The 25,840-nt window shown below is 46.8% G+C and overlaps 1 protein-coding gene across 6 annotated transcripts in view; it reads left to right on the forward strand.

Moving 5' to 3' along the window:
- Positions 1-25,840, forward strand: part of Ablim1 (actin binding LIM protein 1) — a 285,120-nt gene that overhangs the window by 217,317 nt on the left and 41,963 nt on the right. For 4 of the 6 annotated variants that reach the window (XM_085694144.2, XM_085694146.2, XM_085694145.2 and 1 more), the window contains exons 7-9: positions 21,767-21,854; positions 23,864-23,922; positions 25,575-25,658. In XM_085694144.2, the coding sequence (XP_085550270.2) occupies positions 21,767-21,854; positions 23,864-23,922; positions 25,575-25,658 (231 nt within the window). The remainder of the gene's footprint in view (positions 1-21,766; positions 21,855-23,863; positions 23,923-25,574; positions 25,659-25,840) is intronic. The other 2 variants (XM_087907737.1, XM_087907738.1) reach the window with 1 other exon arrangement.

Raw genomic sequence — 25,840 nt, forward strand, 5'->3', positions numbered from 1 at the left:
GCCCAACACCCAGCTACCAAACCAAGACACGGGCTTATTCTTTCTTATGAATGCCCAGCCTTGGCTTGTTTCTAGCCAGCTTTTCTTAAATTATCCCATCTATCTTTTGCCTCTGGGCTTTTACCTTTCTCTATTTCTGTATACCTTCCTTTACTTCTTACTCCGTGTCTTGCTGTGTGGCTGGGTGACTGGGGTGGCTGGGTGGCTGGCCCTGATGTCCCCCTCTTTCTCTCACTCCTTGATCCTCTCTTCCCAGATTTCTCCTCCTATTTATCATCTCTGCCTGCCAGCCCCGCCTATCCTTTCTCCTGCTTTCCTCTTGGCCATTCAGCTCTTTCTTAGACTAACCAGGCAAAGTAACACAGCTTCACAGAGTTAAACAAATGCAACATAAAAGAATGCAACACATCCTTACATCATTAAACAAATATCCCACAGCTTAAACAGATGTAACACATCTTAAATAATATTCCACAACAATCCTCTTCTTCAGTTCCCTATATACTGGACGACCAGCACAAACTACCACTCTTGGATAATACATTTATTCATGTGGGCCATGACTAAGTATAGATTCATGACATTCCTTTCAATTGTCACAGAGCGGCATTAATTTCAATTTTCCATCAACAAATACAAAAGATTAAGCATACATGCAGCTAAGTCCTGCCAGGCAGCCAGAGGTGCTGTCCACATGCCTGGGTGATTGGTCCCTGTCAATCTGCCCGTTGTTATCCTGTGTCTGTAGGATTATTGCAGCCTGGCTTTCTGCCAGCCCAGAACCCCATTCTGCAGCTGAAAATGAAAACTTTAGGCCAGTGTTAAGTTTAGCATCATGACTGATCATGGAGCAATTTCTGTGAAATCTGGAAAATTCCTCGTATTTTTTTTGTGTTGCCCCAGAACACAGATCGTGGTGAATAAGGAAATCCGCCACCCATGCTGTGTCTGCCCTGGTAGCTTGTGAAGTTATTCAAGCCTTGTATATGTTTCCTGGGCCTGTCATGAACAATTGCTATGAATGTAGTGGCTAAACATGACAGCAATGTGGTCTGTCATAGTTCTGGAAGCTAGGAGCTTGGAATCAAAATTGTGGTCTGAGTAGGTGCCTTCAGGAAAGCCCACTCTACTCCTGTCTCCCAGCCTCGGGTGTTTCTGTCCTTGGCATTCCATGGCTCTTGGATTATTAATATAATCTTTGCCTCTGTGTTTGCACAGGCCCAGCCTCCTTTCTGGGATCTGAGCTCCTCTTGTTTTGTTCCAGAAGGAGTTATTGCATTTAGACTCTTCCCTGTCAAGAAGAGCCTTGGCTCCAGATCATTGCTGTGCCCGCCTGCTAAGCAGGGTGAGCATACTTTGAGGGACACAGTTCTACCCAGTGAACACCCTCTACCTAAAATCCCAGGGCTCTTCCCTTCTCAGATTTCTGGTCCCCTGAGAGAGAAAGGGGCTGGGCTGCCTCTTATCCAAACAGGCAGCCCACTCTTTGAGGTAAAACCAAGCGCTAGGCCTGACATCTGCTTCTAGTCATTCCTGAGGCTGACTTCAACCACAGAAACCTCCAGTGGGAACTGTGAAGCTTCTAGGAATGTCTCCCCAGTTCTGCAGAACGAGCTGCTAACGAGAGAGTGTTTGCATACCCCGTGGCTGACCTGAAGGGAAGCCGACCGACCGGGAAACACTCTTCTTTTGTAGTAACCAGCATCAGCTTTTCTGAGTTTCCAAGTTTTCCTTCCCGCCCTTTGGCAGCTGCTGGTGATCTCACATGTTCCCTGGCGTGTGGCACGGCAGCCCTAGCCTCAGCCTTCCTTTTATACAATTCTCTCCTCTGCCGCTTTCCTCTGACTCTTGTAAGGACGCTGGTCATGCTGGCTTCCCAGTTTGAGCTCATTACAGTGCCTCTCCAGCAGCTTTGACTCCAGAGAAGGTCACTTGGGAGGTCCTGGGGTCAGGATTGAGTGCAGTTGTTACATCAGCAGATACACCACACGGCTGAGGGGCCAGCTGCTGTCAGCCGGCTTTCTCTCTCTGCGCTGGTGGCCTAGCCACACCAGCTAGGTGTCATTCATGCTACGGCTGTCCGTCAGAGCTCTAGAGCCCAGAGCCCTCCACCGCACTGGAGCCGCACCCCACCCCAGGTCACGTCCGAATGTCACGGGGTGACTCCTTGAAGTGTCATTTGCCCAGCACTGGTCAGGGACAGGCTGCAGAGGACAGTGGTAGCTTCCGGGTCTGGGGTGGGAGAAGATGGACTCCTTCATGACATGCTCTGGGGGGCTTAGGATGATGCTCACCTGGTCTACTGCACGTGAGGGTGGAACATTCTCACCCCTTCTGAAGCCCTTGTCCCTACCTGCCGTTCACATGACTTTGTGGGAGGAATCTTCTCCTCCGCCCCCTGCTGCATGAACCAGACTAAGCTGCTTTCTGGTTATGGGGATATTTCTAGTAGTTTCATTCTCTGCTGGGTTGGCCAATTTGCCTCCATACAGAGGCAAGTGGTGATCTTCAGTTCTTGTGATGCCATGACCCACAGACCTCGGTGATGAGGTGACAGGGAGACCTCAGTAACAGGGGTGACAGACCTCAGTGATGGGGTGACGGACAGACCTCAGTAATAGGGGTGACAGACCTCAGTGATGGGGTGACGGACAGACCTCAGTAATAGGGGTAACAGACCTCAGTGATGGGGTGATGGACAGAACTCAGTAGCAGGGGTGATGGACAGACCTCAGTGATGGGAGTGTAGAGATGGCAGACAGACCTCAGAGGCAGGGGTGGCAGACCTCAGCGGCAAACCCTTCTAAATGTCTCTGCAGGAGAGCCTTAGTGTAGACTTAGTCTTAAATGCTGCTAAGTGGCCAGTGGGAAGCCTGTTTTCGGATGCTTTGAGTGTGCTTTTGTGTGTGTTTTCTGTGGTCACCCATAAAGACACTCATTGATCTTTCAAAGTTCATTCAGGGGCTGGAGAGGCTCAGTGGTTATGAGAAGGGACAAGCTGTTCTTTCAGAGGCTTTAGCAGCTCCTAGCACCCATTAGATGGCTTATAACTGCTCAAACTACAACTTCAGGACATCTGAAACCCTCTTCCGGCCTCCCTGGGCTCCTGCACTTGTGTGCACACACCCACACGCACACATATACATAATTAAAAACAAAAGCATTTAAAATGACCAGTTAAAATTCTAAGCATTCATTTCATTTATTGGTTATGTTTGCCTTTAACCAGTATCATAAAATATTTTTATTCGCAGTCAGCTGTGAAAAGCCTTAGGAAAGCCTGAGCAGCTAGCCTGCAGGATGTGAGCACTTGGGAACCCAGCTAGTCTTAGGGGCGTACTGTAGGAGGCCATCTCCAAATACAGCTCTCACGATTTGTGCCACGACCACAAAACCTCATCTGATGGCTAACTAGCATCTACCAAGGCATGCATGGGTCCTCTCCCTGCCCCTTTCCCTCCCCAGTGGATACATTTCTTGGTAGCTTTGGGTTCCTCGTTGTTCATGGAAAAGTCAGTTACCAGTGTTGACACTCTGTACTATGGAAGAACTACTGAGTCTTCATTGAACAGTTCTTTCACCCTTGGCTAGCCTGAGCTGTCCTTTGCTCTGACCAGCCACTGGCTAGCCTGGGCTGCCCTTTGCTCTTACCATTCCCTTTGCTCTTACCATCCCCTGGCTAGCCTGGGCTGCCCTTTGTTCTTACCAGTCCTTGGCTAGCCTGGGCTACCTTTTGCTCTTGCCAGCCACTGGCTAGCCTGGGCTACCCTTTGCTCTTGCCAGCCACCACCATTAGAGAGGGCCTTTGAGTTCATGTTATCCTGAGCAATCCAGCCTGCAGACCAAGCCGTCCTTTAACCATTGTTCATCTACTGTAGGAAGGGGTGAACTGAAGTGCGTTGATTTGAAATTGCCTTGATCGGTGTAAACCATCTTGAAATAAATGTAGTGTGAAATACTAAGTCCGGATGTTGTCAACTCAAAAGACTTTTTTTTCTTTTTAAATGATAATTGTTTTTGCTTGACTTAAGAGGTGATAAAATACTGGCCTACTCTGAAATAAATTTAATTTCTTCCTGTTGGGAGCCTTGAGAGTCTGTGTTGGGGACATCACATTTGTCTCTGAAGACAGCTGCTTTTTATATCTTTTTTCAATAGAAGAGCAATATTTATTCTTCTCTTTATGTGCCTTTTTAAGTATGTAAGTCAGAGGTCTAAGAAAGGAGAAAGTGATATAGAAAAGTAGCTTTAGTTCTAGAAGTATCTGATAGGGCCCTCAAATGTTGGGATTTGGGGTTTGGTCTGGTTTGCTGAGAAAAGGGGTGGGTAGGTGGAGAGCTGTGGGGTGGGGTATCTTACCTATGCAGCCAGTGATGGGGAAATTCTGGCATATACCGTCGGAGAAGCAGAATTCTGCTCTTAAGATCTCATGTTATAGGACCCATCTCTGCAGAGTCCTCCCAACTCCTGAGTCGTGGTAGCCACCGTTCCTGCCTCTTGCCAAGGTGCCGGACACATACTTCGTGTGGATGTCAGAGGCCAAAGTGCCTGCTGAGCCATCTCCCTGCCCCTTGTCCCATCCCTGGACTTAGAACCGACTCTCATTCACCCAGAGCTTCCTGCACATCTACTGTTCTGCTTATGGGGGAAGCAAAGGTGAGTGAGATTCCTGCCTGAGGGCCTCAGCTTCTGTGCAAGAAGGCAGGCAGTCAGGGAGGCAGGCACTAGCAGACAGGCAGCAGGGAAGGAGGCAGGCAGGCAGGCAGATATGCAGGCAGGCAGCAGGCGAGGGGGCAGGCGGATATGCATGCAGGCAGGCAGGCTGAGCAGCCTTGGTCCCCAGAGGACGTACCCAGCAGACTGCTGCACTATACAGCATGTGGCTAGCTATTCATAGTACACACATTGCTTTAGATGCTTGCATAGTTTCTTCCTTAGGTCACTGGTTTTGGCCCTCTTCATCTTCAGCTAACGTCAGCGGATCCTTTCATTCAGGCCTCTGCCAGTAATAGACTCATTTCTTTTAGAAAGAGATGCTTCCCTCCAGCAAGGCTCACTGGAGTCATCCTGCACTCAGCATGGCTGGCCTGCAGCAAGGAAGCAGTGACAGCTTTTGAGTTCTAATTAGACAGAAGGAAATGGACTTCTCTGTGAAGAGGCGTGTCCAGACCTTTGTGTTCCGGAGGATGCTGGGAGAGCATCTGTCCACTTGAGATGATTTGATTATGAGCCGGGTGTCAAGTCTTGGAGCATAGCAGAGAGACGCCTGTGGGTCCTCGAAAAGGGACATTGATTTCTGATGCACGCTGACGTTGGGAGTGGGGAGTGCTCTCTAGAGGTGACCTGTGTATCACAGATGAGAGGAGTTAGAATTGCTCTCTGCCAAGAAACACACTAGGAGTGAAATCCCAAAACAAGGCTATTCTAGAAAGAGTTAAGGCTGGTATGTAAAGAATTTTAAACAGGAAAGTGCGGCGTTGAATAAGGCCCCACGCTGGCTCGGTAGGAAGGGTGCTCTCAAATCTTCCATCCTGCCGTTGCTCTGTGCTTAGGTGGAATTTTTCTCAGTGATGAAATTATAGGCTCCCAGTGTGCTAGTGGGACACACAGTTTGTTCTCTAGCGTAGACGTCGGTTCTGGCGATTGTCCTGTGCTGCTGTTCTGCATCATTTTCGCTGCTCGCTACTAAAAGGCACGATTTCTGCCTCAGTTTAGTAGCAGTCACTAAAGGACCATGGAAACTCCATACGCTATGTGGATAGAATAATAATGTAAGTGAGTCTTGGCTAGGCATGTCTGCGAGCCCAAGGACTTGACAGAGAGTGTGTGAAAAGGAGGAAATGGTGGAATCTGGGAGCAGATTAGTTCAGCAAAGGACGCAGGCCCCCATCACCTCAACAGAAACGAATCCTTGCTGCTTGGGGACCTGAGGCTCACAGGAACAGCGTCCAGTACCTTGGTGACCGGGGCTTGCCATGCCTGTACTGCACGGCCCCCTCCACATTGTGCCCACGCCACACTTCCTAAGTATGATTATGTGGTCCTGGTTTTTACCCCTTCAGCGTCTCTGAGGTTGTAAGATTTATAGCTATTTCTTGAGATCTTCTGGGTGTTCTCTCTCCGTCAGCACTGATTTTCATTATGAACTCCACCATCGCGGAAGGCGGCAATCTCAGAGCCTCCCCTTACCCATCAAGAAATTGGGAACAGTCGTGGGTAGCTGCTGTTCTCAGCAAGTGGAGTTACCATGAGCCTCCAATGAGGCGTGTATTATTTATTTATTTATTTTTTGTGATTGCAGTACCCCCAACAAAAAGCAACTTCAGTGAGAAAGGGCTTATTTTGATTTACGGTTCTAGGGGGCAGAGTCCATCATGGTGGGCAGGCAAGGCGTTGCGGAAAGCAGCCAAGGCATAGTGGCAGAAGCAGGAAGCTGACTGGTCTTATTTCATCTACACACAGAGAGGACAGGAAGTGGGGCCAGGCTATTCAACCTCAAAGCCCACCCCCAGTGACATACTTCCTCCAGCATGGCTCCACCTCCCGTAAAATTTCTTAACCTTCCCAAATGACGTCACCAACTGGGGACCGATTTTCAAGCACACGAGCCTATGGGGGGCCGTTCTATTCACACCACAGTAAGGAGACGCACTTGGAAATTCTTCTCAGACGGAGGAGCAGGACCAAACATCAGCAGCTGCTCCTGGCATAGGCGCGTGGTTTGTGAGACTTTCAATTAGATGCTGCAGCCACTGGCTCAGGACCATCCTGGCCATAGGGTGTGCTTACTTCATAGGTGATAACTGTAAGCATGGATGCCAACTCATATCATTTGTTAATTTCCTTGTTTCTCATAGACATAGAAGTGTGAGCTAGGAGGTTTCCTTGGGTTTCTAATTCAACTATCGAATGCTACAAACAAGCCTAAGAAACAGACAGAGTGTGTGCCAAGCCCAAGCTCTCTCTTGCCACTCCAGGCTACTGATTCTGTGGTCTCTTCCTTTACGATTGTGACCGTCCCCTGCAACAGGCTGTATTAGTGACTTGTTCTTCCCTCATAAGTGGAACAAACATTTCAGTATCATGGGGTGCAGCAGAGGTCAGAATTCAAATGCCATGTGAAGGGACCTCTGCATACAGGCTGCTGAGTGGTGGGGGATCAACTCCAAGGCCTCGGCTGTATTTCCTGTGGGGCAGCTCCTTTACCGGCCTGTCACCACCTTTGCATCAGAGGGCGATTGACGAAATGGTAAGATGCATTTACCTCAGGAGTTGGGTGGTCTTTCACAGGGCTGTGTCACCACACAAGATGGAAGCCAGAGTGCTCAGACGCACTAGTCCGTGGTGTGGCTTGGGCTGTCTTACTTATCTCAGCACCCTCCTGTTCCACCTCTGGAAAGTTCCATCTCCTGACGTTGAGTGGAGTCTGTTGTAGCAGGTGAAGGGTGGGTTAAGCCACTCACACAGCCCTCCCTGCTTATCCTGGCTTTATCCCCTTGGCCTGCCCTAGCAGAGGAATTCAGACAACCTGGGGCTGGACAGCACCCACCCAGCATTCAGAGACTGGGGTGTGTTGTGGGTCTGTCCCCACAGGGCACAGTGTTTTCCTTGTCATCCAAAGGTGCCTTGCTTAGTTTTACGTGTGCTGTTATGTGGGAACCACCAAGAAGCCCCAGGGGTCCCGCAGCCTATCCTCCACCCCCTTGCTTCTTCAGATCCATTTTCCCACTGTCATTTCTTCCCTCTGATACCCGGTGGCTGCTGGGAGCCCCCTCCTGCTCCCAGCGAAGCCTTGGAATCTGCAGTGCGTGCAGGCGGGTTGTTTGTGAAAGGGGATGAGGTCCAGTCACAATGGGAGAGGATGTCAGGGGAGGATGTTTTTAAAAGCAAGCTGTGTTTTTGTGACTCTCCAGTCTTGGTTCCCCGCCCTTGAAGGCTCCTCCAGCCCTGGGGAACGAAGACAAAATATTTTTAGTCTGATAGTATTCTGTAGCTCGCCAAGAGCTGAACCATCTGCCACACACTCCGGATAGCTCGGTGGAAGGTTTTAATGGAAATAGCTTGGAAGGTCTCAGACAGCTCCAGAGCCCAGGCTGTACTATGGAGAATTCAGTTGCTATGAAGCCCTTCAGACTGAGCAGAACAGAGACGTAGAGAGGAAAGTGAGCGGGGTGGATGGAGACGTTTGTGACCGCTGGGAGAATGCACAGCATAGATGTCACAGAATTGGAATGTGCTCTTGAGCTAGCAGCTTGGCAGAGACAAGCAGTTGACAAACAGAGGCCTACACCCAGTCGTTAGACTGAATCAGAGCCACCCATTTACTCCACGTTGTACAACAAATTTAAATATTTTCAATTTTAAAAAGTCTACCTTCTGCAGGTGTGCCGCAGCTTAAAGAATTATGTTCTGGTGTTGAAAAAGCAAAGGATATGAAACCTTTGGCCTTGAATGTAGGGTGGTGTCTGAGTTAGAGAAGAAGCCTCTTGGGGTTTCCATGGTCCCTTCCTGGGGAACCCAACTGATTGATATTCGCTACAAGCAGAACCCCAGGAGCCATTCAGTCTCCTGCACAGCGTGCTTAGCAACGTTCCCTTTGAACCCCGAAGCTTCCTTTCATCTTGCAACTCCTTAAAGAGACCCCTTCGTAAAAGGCCCTGTTTGCCTTCATTTCACCTGAGTGTGGGTGGCGCAAGCCTTTAATCCCAGCAGTTGGGAGGCAGAGGCAGGCAGATCTCTGTGAGTTCAAGGCCAGCCTGGTCCATATAACTGCCAGGCCATCCAGGGCCGACACAGTAAGATCCTCTGTCAACATAAATCAATCAATAAAATTAATCTCAGAGTTTGAATGTTTAGAAGAAAAATATCCACAGGTCACTAGGTGTTTTGCAGCCTAGTTTCCTTGTTTCTTATTATTCGAAGGTGAATTTGTAACTTATTAATAAATAATTAGCTTTCCTTTGATGGATGCAGTAACTTAGCAAGCTAGTAGGAATGAATACTTTAAAAACCTTTTAGCATGAAGGGACAGAGGGCTTTTTGTAGAACTTTGGAGATTTCTTCTAGCACATAACAGAGATATGAGCATGCTTTCTTAAGCTCTACCACAGAACAAATGCAAAGACCATTGTTAACAGTAAAAGTAGCCTTGGTGTTGTTTAATCACACTTTTAATCCCGGCACTCAGGAAGCAGAGGCAAGTAAGTCTCTGTGAGTTTGAGGCCAGTCTGACCCCCATAGCAAGTTGTAAACCAGCCAGAGTTAAATAATGAGACTGTGTCCTGATAAAGAAATAATAGATAAACAAATAAAATAGATACTGGAAATGCTGCTGAAGATCAAGAATAGGCAAAACTAGAGATGTTAGAAGCTACTAGAGTCTCAAACACTCCCCGCCCTTACACACACACATGCACACACACACAGAGAGAAAGAGAGAAGCATTTTCACCCAGTGTACCATGTCTTGAATTGGAACACACTTTTGAGGCTCTGTGGCAAACACTGATACCATGTGATCCAGGCAACACTGCCATTGCATGCTGATTTCAAGGCAGTTTCGGAACAGAAGATGGGATTATTTGCATTTCATCCAGTTCAAAGGACGCTAGCAACAGAAGGAGGATGAAGGGGAGGGTGGATTCTGGCCTGGTAGTGGGCTGGAGGTCCCAGGATAATGGATACCTTATGGGATTAAACCAGTGATTTTACTGAGAGACCATTTCATAAAAGAGCACTCAATCCATAGGGGTTAGAAAAACACTTTGGGGATCAATTTAGCAAAGTACTCTTAATATGATTCTTCTTTCTTAATTCTCCCGAATTCCTCTCAGATTAAAATGGTAATAGAAAGCAAACCTACTTTGGGCAAGTGTTTGACTGTGTCACCCCATGGCTTTGCACATGGCTTCTTCCTTCCGCTGTGTGTGCATGCAATTAAAACGTGGTTAGAATTCACAAGAAGATGGACCCAGGAGCCCGTGACAGCACTCTTCAGAAAAGTCCAAAGTTTTAAGCTGCCCAAATGTCCATCAGGAGTAGAAAGGATGATTAAAATATCATAGATATGCACAAAGAAATAAGATGTAATCGTGAGATTTCATGAAACACAAGGGATTTGCTTCACTGGGTACAAACTCTACAAGCTGAGCCGGCATATGGGGCTAAAGCCTGCATGCTGATAGAAGGAGCCCCAGGAAGATAAGGGAAGCGTTTCTGGGTACAGACTATGTTTTTTTTCCTGGTTGAGTGATGGGTGCAGGGTGCATTGTGTGCGTGAAACTTCATATACACTTCTGATTTGTGCCCAGTTCTCAGAATATATGCAACGCCAATAAGGGATTTTACTATAAGGAAAAAAAAAGCATAACTCTCTCTAAAATGAGTGTGGGAAAGGATTTTCCAAGTTCTCTTCCTCCTTTATAAGGAAGAGCCATCTGGCATATGAAATGTGTGGCATTGTCCTGATGAGAAGTGAAAAGGATCAAACAAGGTATAGCAGCAGCAGCTTCTCCACAAGAAGCCTTTCCTGGGTGCGCCAAGTGAAGGTACCACCCTGGAGCATGCAGAACCTCATCTTCTGGTCCCTGGTCACACCCCAACCTTGTATTCCTTAATAATAATGTGAGGATTGCATTTAACCCATGCTATCTGTTCTGGATCTGAAGGATACCTTGCTTCAGAAAGGGATGTGTAACATGAAAGGGGGCCTGCTTGTTTGTGTTTTCTGCCCTGCCCAGTCTCTCAGCTGTTTAGTCCCAGAGAAAATCACACAGAGATCTCTATAAGTTATAATGCTGATTGGCCCATTAGGTCAGGCTACTTATTAGTTCTTATGACTTATCTTAACCCACTGTTCTGATCTATGTTAGCCATGTGGCTCAGTACCTTTTTCAGTAGGGCAGCTCACATCCTGCTGCTTCGGTGATCTGGGCAGGAGTGGGAGGAATCAACTTCCTCCTCCCCAGAATTCTCGTGCTCATTATTTCCACTTCCTGTCTGGTTTTCCCACCTGCACCTCCTGCCTGGCCAGTCAGCATTTATTTAAAACATGATTGACAGAATACAGACAATTCTCCTGCACCAGGGATGAATTTGAAATGATGGGTAAATTAAACGGTGTGCGATACTGACAGAGATTTAGGATCATAGCATCCCATACTGTGAAAACCACCTATGGCAAGAAATAACACTGAGGGTGACTGGGTATAACACACAGGCTTTTAAGGCTAAGGGACTATTCTATACGAGACTGTCATGAGGGCCTTACCTCATTAGAAACTGTCTAGACCTGTAGAGTGTACAGGCACCAAGAGTGACCCCTGTTGTGAACTGTGGGCTCAGGTGATACTCATGTCAAAGCAGGCCATCAGTTCTAGCAAACACAGCAGTCGAGCAGGCACTGCTGATAGGCAAGCTGGACAGGGTCAGGGTAATGGGCGTGGGCTTATGGGAATTCTCGTTTCTACTCACTTCACTAAGAATGTGAAACAGCTTTAACGTCTGCTTGAAAAAGAAGAAAACACAATTGGGGTAGTAGATTTAAAAGATTTGGCGGTATTTACAGTGATGTTTTATTTTGTTGTGCATGTGCTATGTTGATGTGGGAGATCCTTCTGAATATGTGTTGCTCTTATTGGTTAATGAATAAAGCTGTTTTGGCTTTTGGCAGGACAAAATATAGCCAGGATGGAAGAGATCTATAGAGAGAGTAGGCAGAGTCAGGGAGATGCCATGTAGCTGCAGGAGACAGACTCCCTGGAATCTTACCAGTAGGCCACAGCCTTGTGGTGATACGCAGATTAATAGAAATGGGTTAATTTAAGATGTGAGAGTTAGTTGATAAGAAACCTGAGCTAATAGACTAAACAGTGTTGTAATTAATATAGTTTCCATGGGATTATTCGGGTCTGAGCAGCCAGGAAACAAATGCTCAACCTCCGTTTGCACTCCGTGGTAAAGTCCTTTCAATAGATAGAAGCAGAAGGACAAAATGAAAACTTTTAAAGATGACCTCATTTGTCTTCGGCTTTAGCAAACTCTGCTGGCAAACTTCAGGCACAGGAAGGCTGCACTTTGTGCAGTAAAATTCTGTTTGCTCCCAGAACTGTGACCATTCGCCACCTGTCAACCTGTTCCTTTTAACTCAGGTGAAGCCGTAATCCAGGTTCCCTTCATAGACAGCGCCAGGTTACTTATTCTGTCTACAGCTGACTTTCTCCTTTCATACAAAGGGAAAGCAAAGACAAAGAAATAATAGTTGCACAAGTAAGCTTTTAAAATATTGAAAAATTTTATACATCTGCTCACTGCACAGTGTTGCACCTGTGCATCTGTCCACCTGTGTACATGGGTTACTTTATTCTGGGCTGTACCTGTGCATCTACCCACCTGTGTACATGTGTTACTTTATTCTAGGCTGCACCTGTGCATCTGTCCACCTGTGGACATGGGTTACTTTATTCTGGGCTGTACCTGTGCATCTAGCTACCTGTGTACACAGGTGTACTTTATTCTTGGCGGTACCTGTGCATTTACCCACCTGTGTACATGGGTTACTTTATTCTGGACTGCACCTGTGCATCTACCCACCTGTGTACATGGGTTACATTATTCTGGGCTGCACCTGTGCATCTACCCACCTGTGTACATGGGTTACATTATTCTGGGCTGCACCTGTGCATATGTCCACCTGTGTACATGGGTTACTTTATTCTGGGCTGCACCTGTGCATCTACCCACCTGTGTATATGGGTTACATTATTCTGGGCTGCACCTGTGCATATGTCCACCTGTGTACATGGGTTACTTTATTCTGGGCTGTACCTGCACATCTACCCACCTGTGTACATGGGTTACTTTATTCTGGGCTGCACCTGTGCATCTACCCATCTGTGTACATGGGTGTACTTTATTCTGGGCTGCACCTGTGCATCTACCCATCTGTGTACATGGGTGTACTTTATTCTGGGCTGCACCTGTGCATCTACCCACCTGTGCACATGGGTTACATTATTTTGGGCTGCACCTGTGCATCTGTCCACCTGTGTACATGGGTTACTTTATTCTGGGCTGTACCTGTGCATCTGTCCACCTGTGTACATGGGTGTACTTTATTCTGGAGTAGAATCTTTTCATACAGTTTCCCAGGGTAATCTGGGCCTCTAAGCAGGACTGAATGCACATACGCCTCCCTTTGACTGTGAACGGGATAGTTTAATACTGTCCTCCTCGTCAGGCTTCCGCCCTCCCCACCCTCTTTGTTCAATGTGCCTTTGTTGAGAAAGAAAGAACATATCATAAATCACCGCAAGTGTAGCTCTTGTGTGTGATGAGTATACAGTTGTGTAATGATCCCACAGCGTAGGACAATGAGGGCTCAGGGCTTTCCCATTGCCCCACATTGACAGCTCGGCTGCTGCAATCCTGACCCCTCCCTGTTCTCAGCAACCCCAGATCTACTTCCTCTTCTTTAGAATTTCTTATAAATGGCTGGAAAGTAGTTCCAGTTCATCCTGGTCACTGGCTGTATGCTTATTGCTGAGGTGCACCCCTTCTTTTTATTCTAACATTCCATCTCTCACTTAGCTTTTTACTAGTTGTGGTCATTTGAATTCTAATGCTTTGGGACTGGAGTCACTACAGACTCTCACCTACATATTTCTGTAGAATCAGTCTTTATTCTATGTCAACATGTAGTAGTGAGAAGTATTTGATGGCATGGTGGTGTGGGAAGTCCTATATATATGTGTTGCTTTGATTAGTTAATGAGTAAAGAGGCCGCTTTGGCCTGCAACAGGGCGAAATAGAGGTAGGCGGGAAAATAGGCGGAGTCAGTGAGGTACCATGTGGCTGCCAGAGGAGAAAGGAGGTGGAATCAGTGAGGCACCATGTAGCTGCCAGAGGAGAAAGGCGTGATCCATGAGCCTGAACCTTGCCAGTAGGTCATGAGCTTCATGGTAAAATATAGAATAATAGGGATGGGTTAATTTAAGATGTAAGAGCTAGCTAGAAATATGCTTAAGCTATTGGCCAAACAATATCACAAATAGTATAGTTTCTGAGTGATTATATTGGGTCTGGACAGCCAGGAGCGACCAAGCAGCCTCCACCAACAGCATGGCATGCTCATTTTCAGCTTTTTGAAAGACTACCAAAGAGGTTTCAAATCCTTAACTTTCATTAGGGATTGCAAAGGCTCCACTGGTCTCATATCCTCAACACCTGGTACAATCATCTTCTCAGAGATGTAGCTATTATGATGTTAACACGTGACTTTGGTTTTCCTTTTATTTACTATGACTAAACAATGTCCCAAATACTTCTGTTTGCTTATTAAATACCCATATGTCTCTTTGCTGAAGTATCTGTCTTAGGCTCTGCGGGGCAGGGGACTGGGGTGCACTCAGCATCAGAGTGCTTGACCAGCACACAGGCCGTGGATTTGACTCCTACCACCTCTGTCTGCAAAATACAATATGCATTTCTGCAAGATACGCCTGCATGCTCAAGGAGGGAGTTGTCCAGCCCCCTCTGGTTTTAAACAAGCAACTGTAGCAAATCGGAGTTATTTTTGTTGTCTCCTTGCTTTTGACAGCAAATTGCTGTCCTCCTTGTGACACGGTGATGAGGTCTGGGCAGAGTTCCGGGCATTCTCACCCATTCAGGCTGGTTTTGCACAGACTTGTAGTACTTTCTGGGTTTGGTGGAAGATGCCTGGGGGGACCGATTCATTCACCTGTGCCAGCACACAAACCTGAGGCCGAGGCACGCCCTCATCAGTCTGCCTGTTGATGACGGCGAATCAGGAAAAGGCCTCCCGGAACCGATGAGTCTGCATTCCTGAGATCAGGCCTGTCCAGTCACGGTGGAAACCTCTCCCACTACAGGGGGAAAAGGGTGGCAGCGAAGGTGCTGAGTCAGCACCAGCTTTGCCTTCCCACAGAGGCTGAGCAGGGCTCTCCCTCCCCATTTGTTCTTGCCTCAGATCCTTGGCCTCCTCCTCTGTTGTCAGGTGTGGGGCTTTGATACCACCCAGGCTGCTGTCTTCCTGGTGAGTGGTGAACCTATATTGACTAATTTTAGTGTTTATGCATTTTTTTTAAAGGGGGCTTATTTGTGAGCTCCACTCCAGGGTTACTGAACACACCTTTAAAATGTTCCCGTGGCGAGAGCTTGGACGGTAAAGTGCCCAACGAGCAACCATACAGACTTGGGTTTGGATCCCGGAGCCCACATAAAAACTGGGTGTGGTGGTATATCCCTGTGATCCCCAGACTGGGAAGCTGTGGCAGGAGGGTCTGCCCAGATCAGTGATCTCTAGGTTCACTGAGAGACGCTGCATCAAACAATACCGTGGAAGGCAACTGAAAAGAATCCCCAGTGTGCATGCATACCTGCGCAACGCATGCACACACTCGTGAACACTAACAAAAACACAACGTTTATAAAGATAGAAATAAAAGCCCTTGACTGTTGCTGATGCACAGTGGATTTGGAATGCCCCGGTCGACACCAGCCTCCGATGATATGTGCCCTTACTCCAAAGTCTCCGTCAGCCAGACCTGTTTGCCAGAGTTCTGGGGAGTGGGAAGCAACTTTCTGATTCCTTTGGAGCCTTTAAGCTCCATCTCTGGATCAACTTGGATCTTACAAACCTACTACTTTTGACTTTGCTCGTAACTCTTATGGAAACTATTTCACAAATGATCATGGCGGGGGAGGGGGCAGACACTTCGTGTTTCCTAAATGTCTGCCTGAGAAAGAATGTGACATATTCCGACCTCCAGGAAAGTACCGGAAGGTATCTCTCTGCCTCACAACCAAAGATCCCTGTAGGAGAATGCTCTTGGTGCTTTTAGGAGCCAATTTGGTGAATCTGGGTTTAAAAGCCAGCTCTGCCTTCTGGCTCTGAGTAAATTGTTCATTTTAGCTTTAGGCCTTCTTGCTGAATAACTTACAAAGTCCCTACTTCTTTGGGGTACTTTGAGACAAGCTACTGAAAAGCTCTTGTGTGGTACCTTGTAGTTTTTTTTTAAACCCTTTGGGGCCCACTACCAGCTCCCAGATAAATACATGGAGACTTACTGTTTCTTATGAGTGCCCGGCCTTAGTTTGGCTTGCTTTTAGCCAGTTTTTTTTTAACTTAAATTATCCTGTTCCCCTTTAACTGCATTTTACTTCAGGGCTTCCTACCTTTCTTTATTCTGTATGTCTTTCTTTCCTGTTACTCCGCAGCTGGTTATATGGCTGTGTGACTGTGCAGTTTGCCCCGGTACCATCCTCTCCTCTTCTTCTTACTCCTTCTCATTCTTCTCTGGAGCCTAGATTTCTCCTATTTATGCTCTCTACCCGGGAACCCCACCTATTCCTCTCCTGCCTAGTTAGTGGTCATTCAGCTCTTTATTAGACCAATCAGGTGTTGTAGACAGGCAAAATAACACAGCTTTACAGAGTTAAACAAATGCAATATAAAAGAATGCAACACACCTTTGCATCATTAAATAAATATTCCATAGCATAAGCAAATATAACACATCTTAAACATTCCCCAGCAGTACCTGGCACAGAGCAGGGCATTATGGGAGGCCAACCTAACACACCTGCGATTAGTCAAGCCTAGGTCTCTCCACTGATTCTTGTGTGTGATTGTTTCTTTAAGAAGTGAGGCTTTTGTGACCTGTTCCTGGCCACATCTATGGAAGGGCTCAGATCACAGCTGGCCCCGTCGAGCCCTTTGATCAATTGTTTTCAGAGCCTGATCTCCACCCCAGCAGAGTCTGCAAGTCCTTCTCAAGTCCTGGGGCAGAAGTGATAAACCGGCAAAGGTCCGCCTCCAGGGCTGGGTCTGCGTTGTGCACTCCAAGAGGAAGACAAAGAGAAGCCAGCAGGGACAGCTGGCAGCCTGGACTCCAGAAAGCTGAGGTCCCTCCCTGGAAAGGCTTCGTTATTGTGGTTCCCTTTCCCATTGCCTGAAGCTTGTTTAGTCAGCCCAGGGCTAGTCAGGCCTCAGAATCCCTCCTGGGTAACAGCTCTATGGAGTTTCTGACAAAGTTCTGTTCCCACCACCAAGAATGTCCCTCCCTAGCTAAGTGGCTCTCCCCAGCCCTGTCCCGGAGTGTATAGTAATACGGGATTTCACACACAAGCAGGAGTTTACATCTGAGTGGGGGTGAAATTGTGTTGTTGACACTTCTCTGCACTTTCTCAGAAGGTGTCCCAGGGCTTAGGAAGGTAAGAGGTAACAGAACAGAGGCTCCGTGGGTGCAGAGAACTGAGTCCCAAGCCTTGGAGCTGCTCCCTGTCCATAAGGGATTGAAAGCTTTCTTCTCCTCCAGACAGCCATGGGCCTACTGAAAACTCGGTATCTCATATGAAATCTTACAATAGAGAGAATTTTCTCAGAATTGGTCAGATGATATAATACCCATCGAAGTGATCAACATGGCTAAGGGCCAGTGGCTTGTTTGGTATTGGTTTGGTTTTGTGTGTTCAGCATTTTGGAAATATAGGAAGGCACTTCAAGAATCCAGCTAAGTAATCAAATTGTGCATTTTGTGTGGCATCTCATGCCAGCCAGAGTGTCGTCTTCTAAAATGAATTAGAAGAAATAGTTCTAAAATATTGTAATTTTTGTTTTTGTTATTGTTGTTTAGTTTTGAGGCAGGGTCTCACTATGAAGCCTTGGTTGGCCTAAAACATGCAGTGTAGAACAGGCTGGTGTCTAACTACAGAGACCTGCCTGCCACTGCCTCCTGAGTGCCATTTTAATGTGTATTTTAAGTACCTAAAAGGCTGGTATGTGGTTGTAAGGGTTTGTAATTCACTGTCAGCCCAGATAACTGTGGCAATCCTCTGGCCTTAGCCTCTGAAGTGCTTGGATTACAGGTATGCACTGTGCCTGGCAGATTTTCAGATTTTTTTTTTTTTAATGGAGAATGACTGGAATTGCCAGACCTCTGGCATGTGCTGACGTGTCTAGTCTCCCAGGCTTCCGCACAGGCCACCATCACTCAGTCACCTGCCGCCACAGAGCCCTGCTGCGCCTTATGAGGTAGCGGTCTCTGTGATAAGTCATGCTTGCTCTCCATTTGGTATTTATTGCTCATAAACTGAAAAACTTTCCCTTCTGAAAATCACTCCAATTTAAACGACTTTTGGTTCAGCTGCCTCAGAGTTTCGCTCGGTTTGCATAGGCATGCAAACATAGGGCCCTGCATGTGTGTTCAGCTCTGATTCCTTTCATGGCTCGTTACACAGGGCTTGTCTGTGAACTGCGTGAGTGTACGCATAAAGAGAAAGGAAACAGAGTCTCGGTGGCTCACCCACGGGGAGCAGGACCTCTGTCCTCCGCCCTCAGGCCTGCTCCCAGAGACAGAAAGAATCTCAAGGGCTCGAGGCTGCTCTCTGTTCCTAGGAGTCTTGGCATGACGGGAATCTGTTGACATGTTTGGCCTCTCGGATAAACACACGGGAGGATGTGCAGCCCTCTCGGCGTGGTGGCTTTGTGTCTTAGCAGTATGTGTGCTGATAATTGACCTCGTGGCCACCGTCTCTGGAGGTCCATGCATGGCGCTCTCTCCTCTTTAGTCACCAGCAGTGTAGGGAACTGCTAGCTACTTCCTCACACTGGTCTTCCCAGCCTTACCAGGTTGATGAAAAAACTCAAATCCATGTTTTCATGGTGATTACTGCTAGGGATGAACCAACTAATTGGCTTGCTTACTAACTTGTGGACTAACTTGACCTCCCTCCCTCCTTCCCCCCCTCTTCCTCATTCTTCCCCTCCCCCACCCTATGGTAGATTTTTTTTTTTTTTTTTTTTTTTTGGAATTACTGCATTTTCTTTGGAAATTGCCCTTCGCCCACGCTGGCATCAGTGTCTGGGCACTGGTTCTCATCAGACATCTGAGTGCTCTTTGCCAGATTTTTTGTATTTTCCTTCCTGTCTAGAGAGTTGTATTTTTGCGCATTGACCAGCAGGATTTCTCTTTATTGTTTCTAAATTTTGCCTTTCTACCCTGTTTAATTTTTAATAAACAATTTTTTAAAAAATGTATGTATTCCTATAATTCTATTTTTTTTCCATTTTTGTCTTTGTAGACTCCATAATTTTTTAATTGGTTGTGTTAAGAATCAAAATTATGCTTCTCTAAATGGACAGCCAATTGTGCTCACCATTTATTGAAAACCCCACTATTCCAATTTTTTGGAATTTATTTTGACGACAAATGAAGTTTCTCGTGTGTTTGCACACAGCTGCCTCCCCTCACCGTGCTCTGATTTGCCATTGTGTCATTAGATGCACCTTAATTATTGTAGTCTTAGAACTTAAATCAAGAAGGGAAACGCCCCTCTCCCTGTTGATGTCTTTTTGAAGATATATTTGTTTTTATGTTTTCTTTTATATGAATGCGTGGAAGCACTGTCCATGATGGTAAAGGAAATGCCTGCGGCGCCTTTTTATTGGGCATGTATCAGATTAGCAGGTTGATTGTAGATAAATTAGCAATTTGACAGTATTTAGCAAATTGAGTTATTTCTATTCAGGTCTTTAGTTATATACATGTCTTTACACACATCTTGCTTTCCTTTTTTTGTTTTTGTTTGTTTGTTTGTTTTTTGAGACAGGGTTTCTCTGTGGCTTTGGAGTCTATCCTGAAACTAGCTCTTGTAGACTAGGTTGGACTCAAACTCACAGAGATCCACCTGCCTCTGCCTCCCAAGTGCTGGGATTAAAGGCATGTGCCACCAGTGCCTGGCTGCATTTTTTTATGAATAAGAAATTGTGTGTGTGTCTGTACATGTGTAAGTGTGTGTGCATGTGCGTGTGTGTGCATGTGTGTGTGTGTTTCTACTTACTTGACACAATTCTTTTCTCACTTACTGTTCTCCTCGACTTCCCACATGGCACATGGCAAACCTTTAGTATATGTGGGTAAGTGTCTCTTTGTCTTATTCCTGGGCCTAATTAGAATTTTCTTACATTTCGCAACTGTCGAGACAAACCAACTTTATCCTCCTGGAGTAATCCTCTGTGTTCCTGGTTCATTGAGAGTGTTTTACCACAGGTGACAGCAGATTCCTGCCAAGGACTCATTAACCCTTCGCTGCCCTGACGTCCCAGCCTGGCTTAGGAGTCTGGTGAAAGCTTTTCTCCTTCCTTCTGCTCACACCTGACTTTGTAGATGTTAAGGGCAAGAGCTGCTAATTTATGTCCATCCATCTTATCTTCTCTTGCCACTTGCAGCCCGGCCCCACAATCCTCCCCCAAATAAAATTTGGAGGTTTTAAATTAATAAGAAATAGCTAGTACACTCCAATATCACCAGTTCTGAGATTTTTCTGGCAGATGCCATTGATAAATGTCCTGTCCCAGCTTCTATTTTAGATACCTCTCATATTTTTTTTTCTGGTTGAGCATCTTGAGTAGCCTTCCACCTTCTCAAAGTGGCTGATGAAGGGTGTCTATAGTTTCTGCAAGAGGATGTGAGACAGGAATCAGGCCAAGCCCCTGACTTCCTGTTGAGGCTTCACACGGGGTTGGGAGCAGGAAGCAGCCGCTTCTCTTTCTCAGCCCTTCCACAGCCCACCGGTTAGTTCAAAAGAAACACTTTCGCAGTGACTGCTAAAGATGACATAGCCTCAGAGCGTATTTGATCTTCTGGGGTGCAGGAAGACTCTTTGCTAAGCCGGGAATGAAGGGTCCTGTTTGGTCAGACTTGCTTTTGGACCATGACACTAACGTGACCTGACACCTGTCTAGAGAGTTGTCCCTATGTCTAGTGACATGTTGCCTTGGGAAGCTGACACTTGCTGTGATGACATCTGTCATGTATGAAAATTCTGTAGAACCACCTCAGTAAAAATGTTTTCCCTGGGAGCTCTTACAGTAAGACCTTGTCAAAACGTGGATATGAACAGCGTAGAGAGAATCTGAGTTTTAAGATGAAAACAATAAATGATACCTTTTAAAAGGGGTTTGTCAGTCCTTGGTACAAGCTGGATAGATCTGATTACTTTCTGATAACATAGCCAAGAAAGTATAAATATGCTAACCAGGACCATTATTATTTGTGCATCTATAGGTGTATGTTCATATGTGTGCATGTGCACATGTGTGTGTAGGTGTGTGTATGCTCCTGGAAGCTAGAGGTTATCCTCAGGTTTCACCCACCGGACTTTTTGAAACAGATTTTATCACTTGGCCTTGAACTTTCCAAGCTGGCTAGGCAGGCTGGTGAACCCAGGGATCCAAGTGTCTCCACCTCCCTGGTACCTCCTTGGCTTCCTTACCTGGGTTCTTTGGAGCTGGACTTGGTTCTTCGGGGAGTTTACTAACTGAGCCTTCTCCCCAGCCCCACTGCTTCTTTTCAGTGGGTTAATGTCACCCTTCTTTAGTCTCCAACATAAACGTCTATGTTAGTTTTAAGGTGGAGCTGAGGGAAGACACAGTGAACGCCTCCCCTGTTTGAGTTGTTTGTCTGGAAAACCTTCCAGAAAGCCTAGATCAAGAGGGATTAGGAGCCAGAAATCCCAAGAGACAAGGCCACCATCATCCTGGGAATGAACCACCCTGAGAAGCCTTGTCCAGGCCTAGTGAGGTTGGCTTTACCATGTAGGACTGATGGGAGGCGGAGTTTGGCCAACCTGACAACTATTTCTCCTTCTTCAAATCTTCTCTTTTCTTCTAAGCCATCAAATCCAGAAAAGGGTGTCAGGGCCATTTAATGGACTGGACGTGACATCGTCTGGTTTTTCTCTTGCAGGCAGGTGACAAACATTATCACCCTAGCTGCGCACGATGCAGCAGATGCAACCAGATGTTCACCGAAGGGGAAGAAATGTATCTTCAAGGTAAGATGGGCTGGAGGGCAGAGCCGGCCTGCTCCATCTGAGCAAGAGGATCTCACTGTGTTTGTTGGATCGTGTTTTAGAGAAGGAGGGATGGGATTGGCTGAGCAATTACTAAACAGGAGTGCGCCAGAAGTTACCTCATCGGTTTGTGTTGATCAGTCGAGCAATCGACACATTGGCAGTGAGCCCCAGAGCCTGTTACCAAAGGAACTCATGTTAACACAAGCAAAGATCGGCTATTGATCCTGTGGACGTGAGGGGACCAGCTAAGATCAGCAGTTGCTCCTCTAAAGATCAAAAGGAGAGAGAAAGTGTTTTAGAAGTTTCCTGGAGAAGTGTGGCTTTTGTGCTGGCCGCACTGCCTTCCTTCTTTAGCTGCCCTTTGAGCAAGGCCTCTCAAAGTCCACACCTGCTGGCATCTGGCTCCCGAGAATGATGTCCCAGACATTGTTCTGTGAGAACACAGATCACAGGCAGATAGAGACTGAAAGTAGACGCACCCACAGCCCCTGCCACAGTAAGGGATTTGTGGAAACAAGGAAATCTTCATTCCCAAGGACCCATAACATTTTTTTTCATTAAAAATAATTTTGAGAAACGTCTCCAGTGTAAAACCATGGTCGATTCTGATCCCTTCTAAAATTCCAGTGCCTCTTGCAGAAACCATTAGCGCAAATTCTCTTCCAGTCAAGCAGCACCATGATTGTAAGCATTCTGCTATTTTTAGCTGGTAGAGTCATTAATTAGACAAGGGTTTATCAGTACAATTAGCTCAAGCTGGAAGAGTGGTTGCTTGTTTGGCTTGGTAATTACAGGGTCTTGGTTGCCTCAGCGTGTCCTGTCTTCGTTCCTCTTTACACGCAGCACTGTGTGTGATTTTAATGAATAGTTTGCTTTGCTTTTTTGGTTTTGTTTTTGTGCAACAAAGACAAGCCTCTAGACATGAATGTCGACTGCTAAAGCACTGTCTCCTGAAGCACAGCCTTGACTACTGTCTCCTTTAAAACTACCTGAGAGTCTAGAAACTGTCAGCTCAGGGCCTTGTCAGATTGAGCCTGAGTGCTCCGAAAAATTGTGGTGACACACCCCCTGAGTGTTGAAAGCGGCGAGTGACAGGTGGCACACTGGGTCTGTGGGGACTTGACAGGACACATTTTCCCATGGACGTCGTACATCTGCAATGCCTATGGGCAGGTGCCACTTTGCATCTTTTGCAGAGAGCTGATTAGTTCTCAGTGACTCTCCAGGCCTGGTTTTAGATATTAGTGTGACCCTTACATGCTCCCAAGTACATGGCAGCCTGTGTCTGTTAGGCTGAAGAAACACAGGCTGCAGTGCGGCTCTGGATGTTCACGTTGGGTCCAGATGCTAAATACGGTTCAAGTTGTGCACAGATACATTCTCTTCCCAAAGGAGCTGCATTCCGAACCCCAGGGTGGTTCTCGGTCTGCTCTGGAGTGGAGCTGTGTTCCCCACTGCCTGCCCTCTTGGTGTATCCTGGAGAATGAGCTTCATTTTCTTCTGCATCTGATGCTGTTTCAGGTCACATTCCCAGTGTGCTTGACCTCCGCAGAACAATACTGACATTGTGTGCAGACTCTGTGTTCTGTCTGTTGCCTTCTGCTTAGTAGAACCTTCCAGAGAATGCTTCTCCTGGCTCCTCTTTGGTTCTCCACATAAAGAGATTTCCCGTGCTTTGTAGTCAGAATTTGAGCCAATATCAATGCTGAAGAGACCTGTAGGTTGATCTGGGTTTTGTTTGATCCCATCCCCCCTTTATCTTTTTCTTTTTCTCCTCTTCTTCCTCCTCTTCTTCTGTGATGCAATGTAGAAATGATTATTCAGGAGAGACGGAAGTATTATTCTGCTATAGACTATATTTCCTTGTCTTTGATAGTATTTTAGCTCACCAGTTGTGATGGTTTGAAAGAATGGCCACAAAAGTCTGCTCAACAGAACTGTGCCTTCTTTCCACATCCTTCATTTCCCATGGTCCACTCTCTTTCCAGGTTCTACCGTGTGGCATCCCGACTGTAAGCAGTCCGCCAAGACAGAGGAGAAGCTGCGGGTAAGGAAGCGGTCAGAGCCAGGGTGCTCTGGACGCCATGGCCATGTGCTCACTAGTTCCTGGGCTTTGGGGGAAAGGATTTTTCATAGACTTTATTTTTCTTATAGAAAACCCAAGGTCAAAGGCTACTTGGCTAAGAGGGGTTCCTCCCATTGTAAACGAAATTGTTGGTCTTAGTACTTGTGTTGGGCTCCACCAGCCTTGTCTTGCCGGTCAGCATCTTAGGAAAGTGTCCAAAGGAACAGTTCAGCTGGGGAAAAAGCTTCATGGGGCAGCGGCGGCGAGTCTCTCAGCTTAATCCCTGATACACCACTTTACCCCAGACTCTGTGCTGATTGCCCAGCTCTGGTGTGCTTTGCTGACTTCTGAAATCCATGTTCAAAACAGCAGCCTCTAGCTCCGAAAGGGAAGAGGGTAATATGTGATGTCACAGGGGCAGCAGATGGATTGTCCGCCAATGTTGGGGTGATTTTTCCCTGCCTCCGTTTAGCACACAGCTAGTGGCCCCAAAGTCCATCCGTCCACCAGGCAGGCTGAACTTCTAATTCAGAGGAGGTATGGGTGTTTGGGCAACAGACTGCCTTCCCAGAACGTTAGAACTGGTGCCTGCGGACATTTTTGCCCTAAGAATGTAAAATTGCAGACTAATTGGAACTCCTGCCCACAAACCACCCAAGCAGCCCATCCTTCTCACCCTCTCTTCAGAGGAGCTTTTTGTTTTCTAAAGAGTCTTTTTTTTTTTAACTTCAGGGCTTCATTGATGAAGTCTTAGTAGGGGAGGGGAGATAAAGAGGATTGATAATGAGGCCAGACAGAATAGAATATGCAGATTTTCTCTGTAAGAATAGCTGGAGTTTGCAGACCCTTTAAGATGAGAAAAAACAAGACAAACACAGACATATCTGGGTGGAGCTCCCGAGAAAGCTTATGGGAAAGCTAGTGGAGCAGTTCCCGCATTCTGGCCGAGCGAGAGTTTCTTCTTGTTTTGTTCCTTTTGTGAGCTTTCCGGAAAATTCCAGAGCTCTCTTCCACAGTGCCCTCCTTGGGTGGTAGGTTGGCTCCAGCTCCCGGAAACACAGTAGTAAGGTCTGGGTTTCACCTCAGAGGGAAGTGGTCCTGGCCCCGAGTTTGGGTGCAGGCTGATGCTGGCATGGCTTAGAGGGGAGTCCATTTGCAGCAGAGGAACCAATCCAGTGCTCTTGAAGGGTTTGTCTGTGCACACATCTTGGGCCAAGATTTCCAGGCCTTTTCCCACATGTCAGATTAGAGCAGTTTCCATGGCAAAATGAAAATATTTGAAGACTCTTTGGGCAACCCCAGAGTGAAGCACATTCTTGGCATTTAAGAACTCATGGGGCGTTTGTAGCAACAGTCTTAGGGTCCCCCTTGAGGCCTCATGTCTTTGTACCATAAGCACAAGAATGTCAAAATAAGTGTAAGGCCTCAATGAGGGGGTCATAGCGTGGATAAATACGTAGTAGATGGATGTGCTGTGATTTAATGAGGGCCCAGCTGACTGCTGAAGTGTCTCGGTATGGGTCAGTCACTGTTCACTCTCTGTTTTCCTACAGTCTCTCTGCTGTTTCTTCATGGTATTTCCGAATGGGGCTATTTTGTTATTTATTTTTCTTTTCTCTCATGTTTCATGGCAGCCACCAAACATTCAGCGCTCTTCATCTGATTTCTTTTATCCCAAAAGTCTGATTCGTCGTACAGGACGGTCCCCAGCTCTACAGGTTGGCGCTGTGTGGGGCCCAAGGCTTAGAGCAGCTGCCTTAGGCCCAGGCTTCTGTTGCTTCTCTTCCATCTCCCCCCTTCCCCTTCCTCCCTACCCCTTCCATCTCCTACCTCCCCTCTTCCATACATGTCCATCTCTCTCCTCCCTTCCCCTCCCCTTCTATTTCCCTCCTCCCCTCCC

This window comes from Myodes glareolus, chromosome 7 (assembly GCF_982192425.1).
Source record: "Myodes glareolus chromosome 7, mMyoGla1.1, whole genome shotgun sequence".
NCBI classification, from domain to species: Eukaryota; Metazoa; Chordata; class Mammalia; order Rodentia; family Cricetidae; genus Myodes; species Myodes glareolus.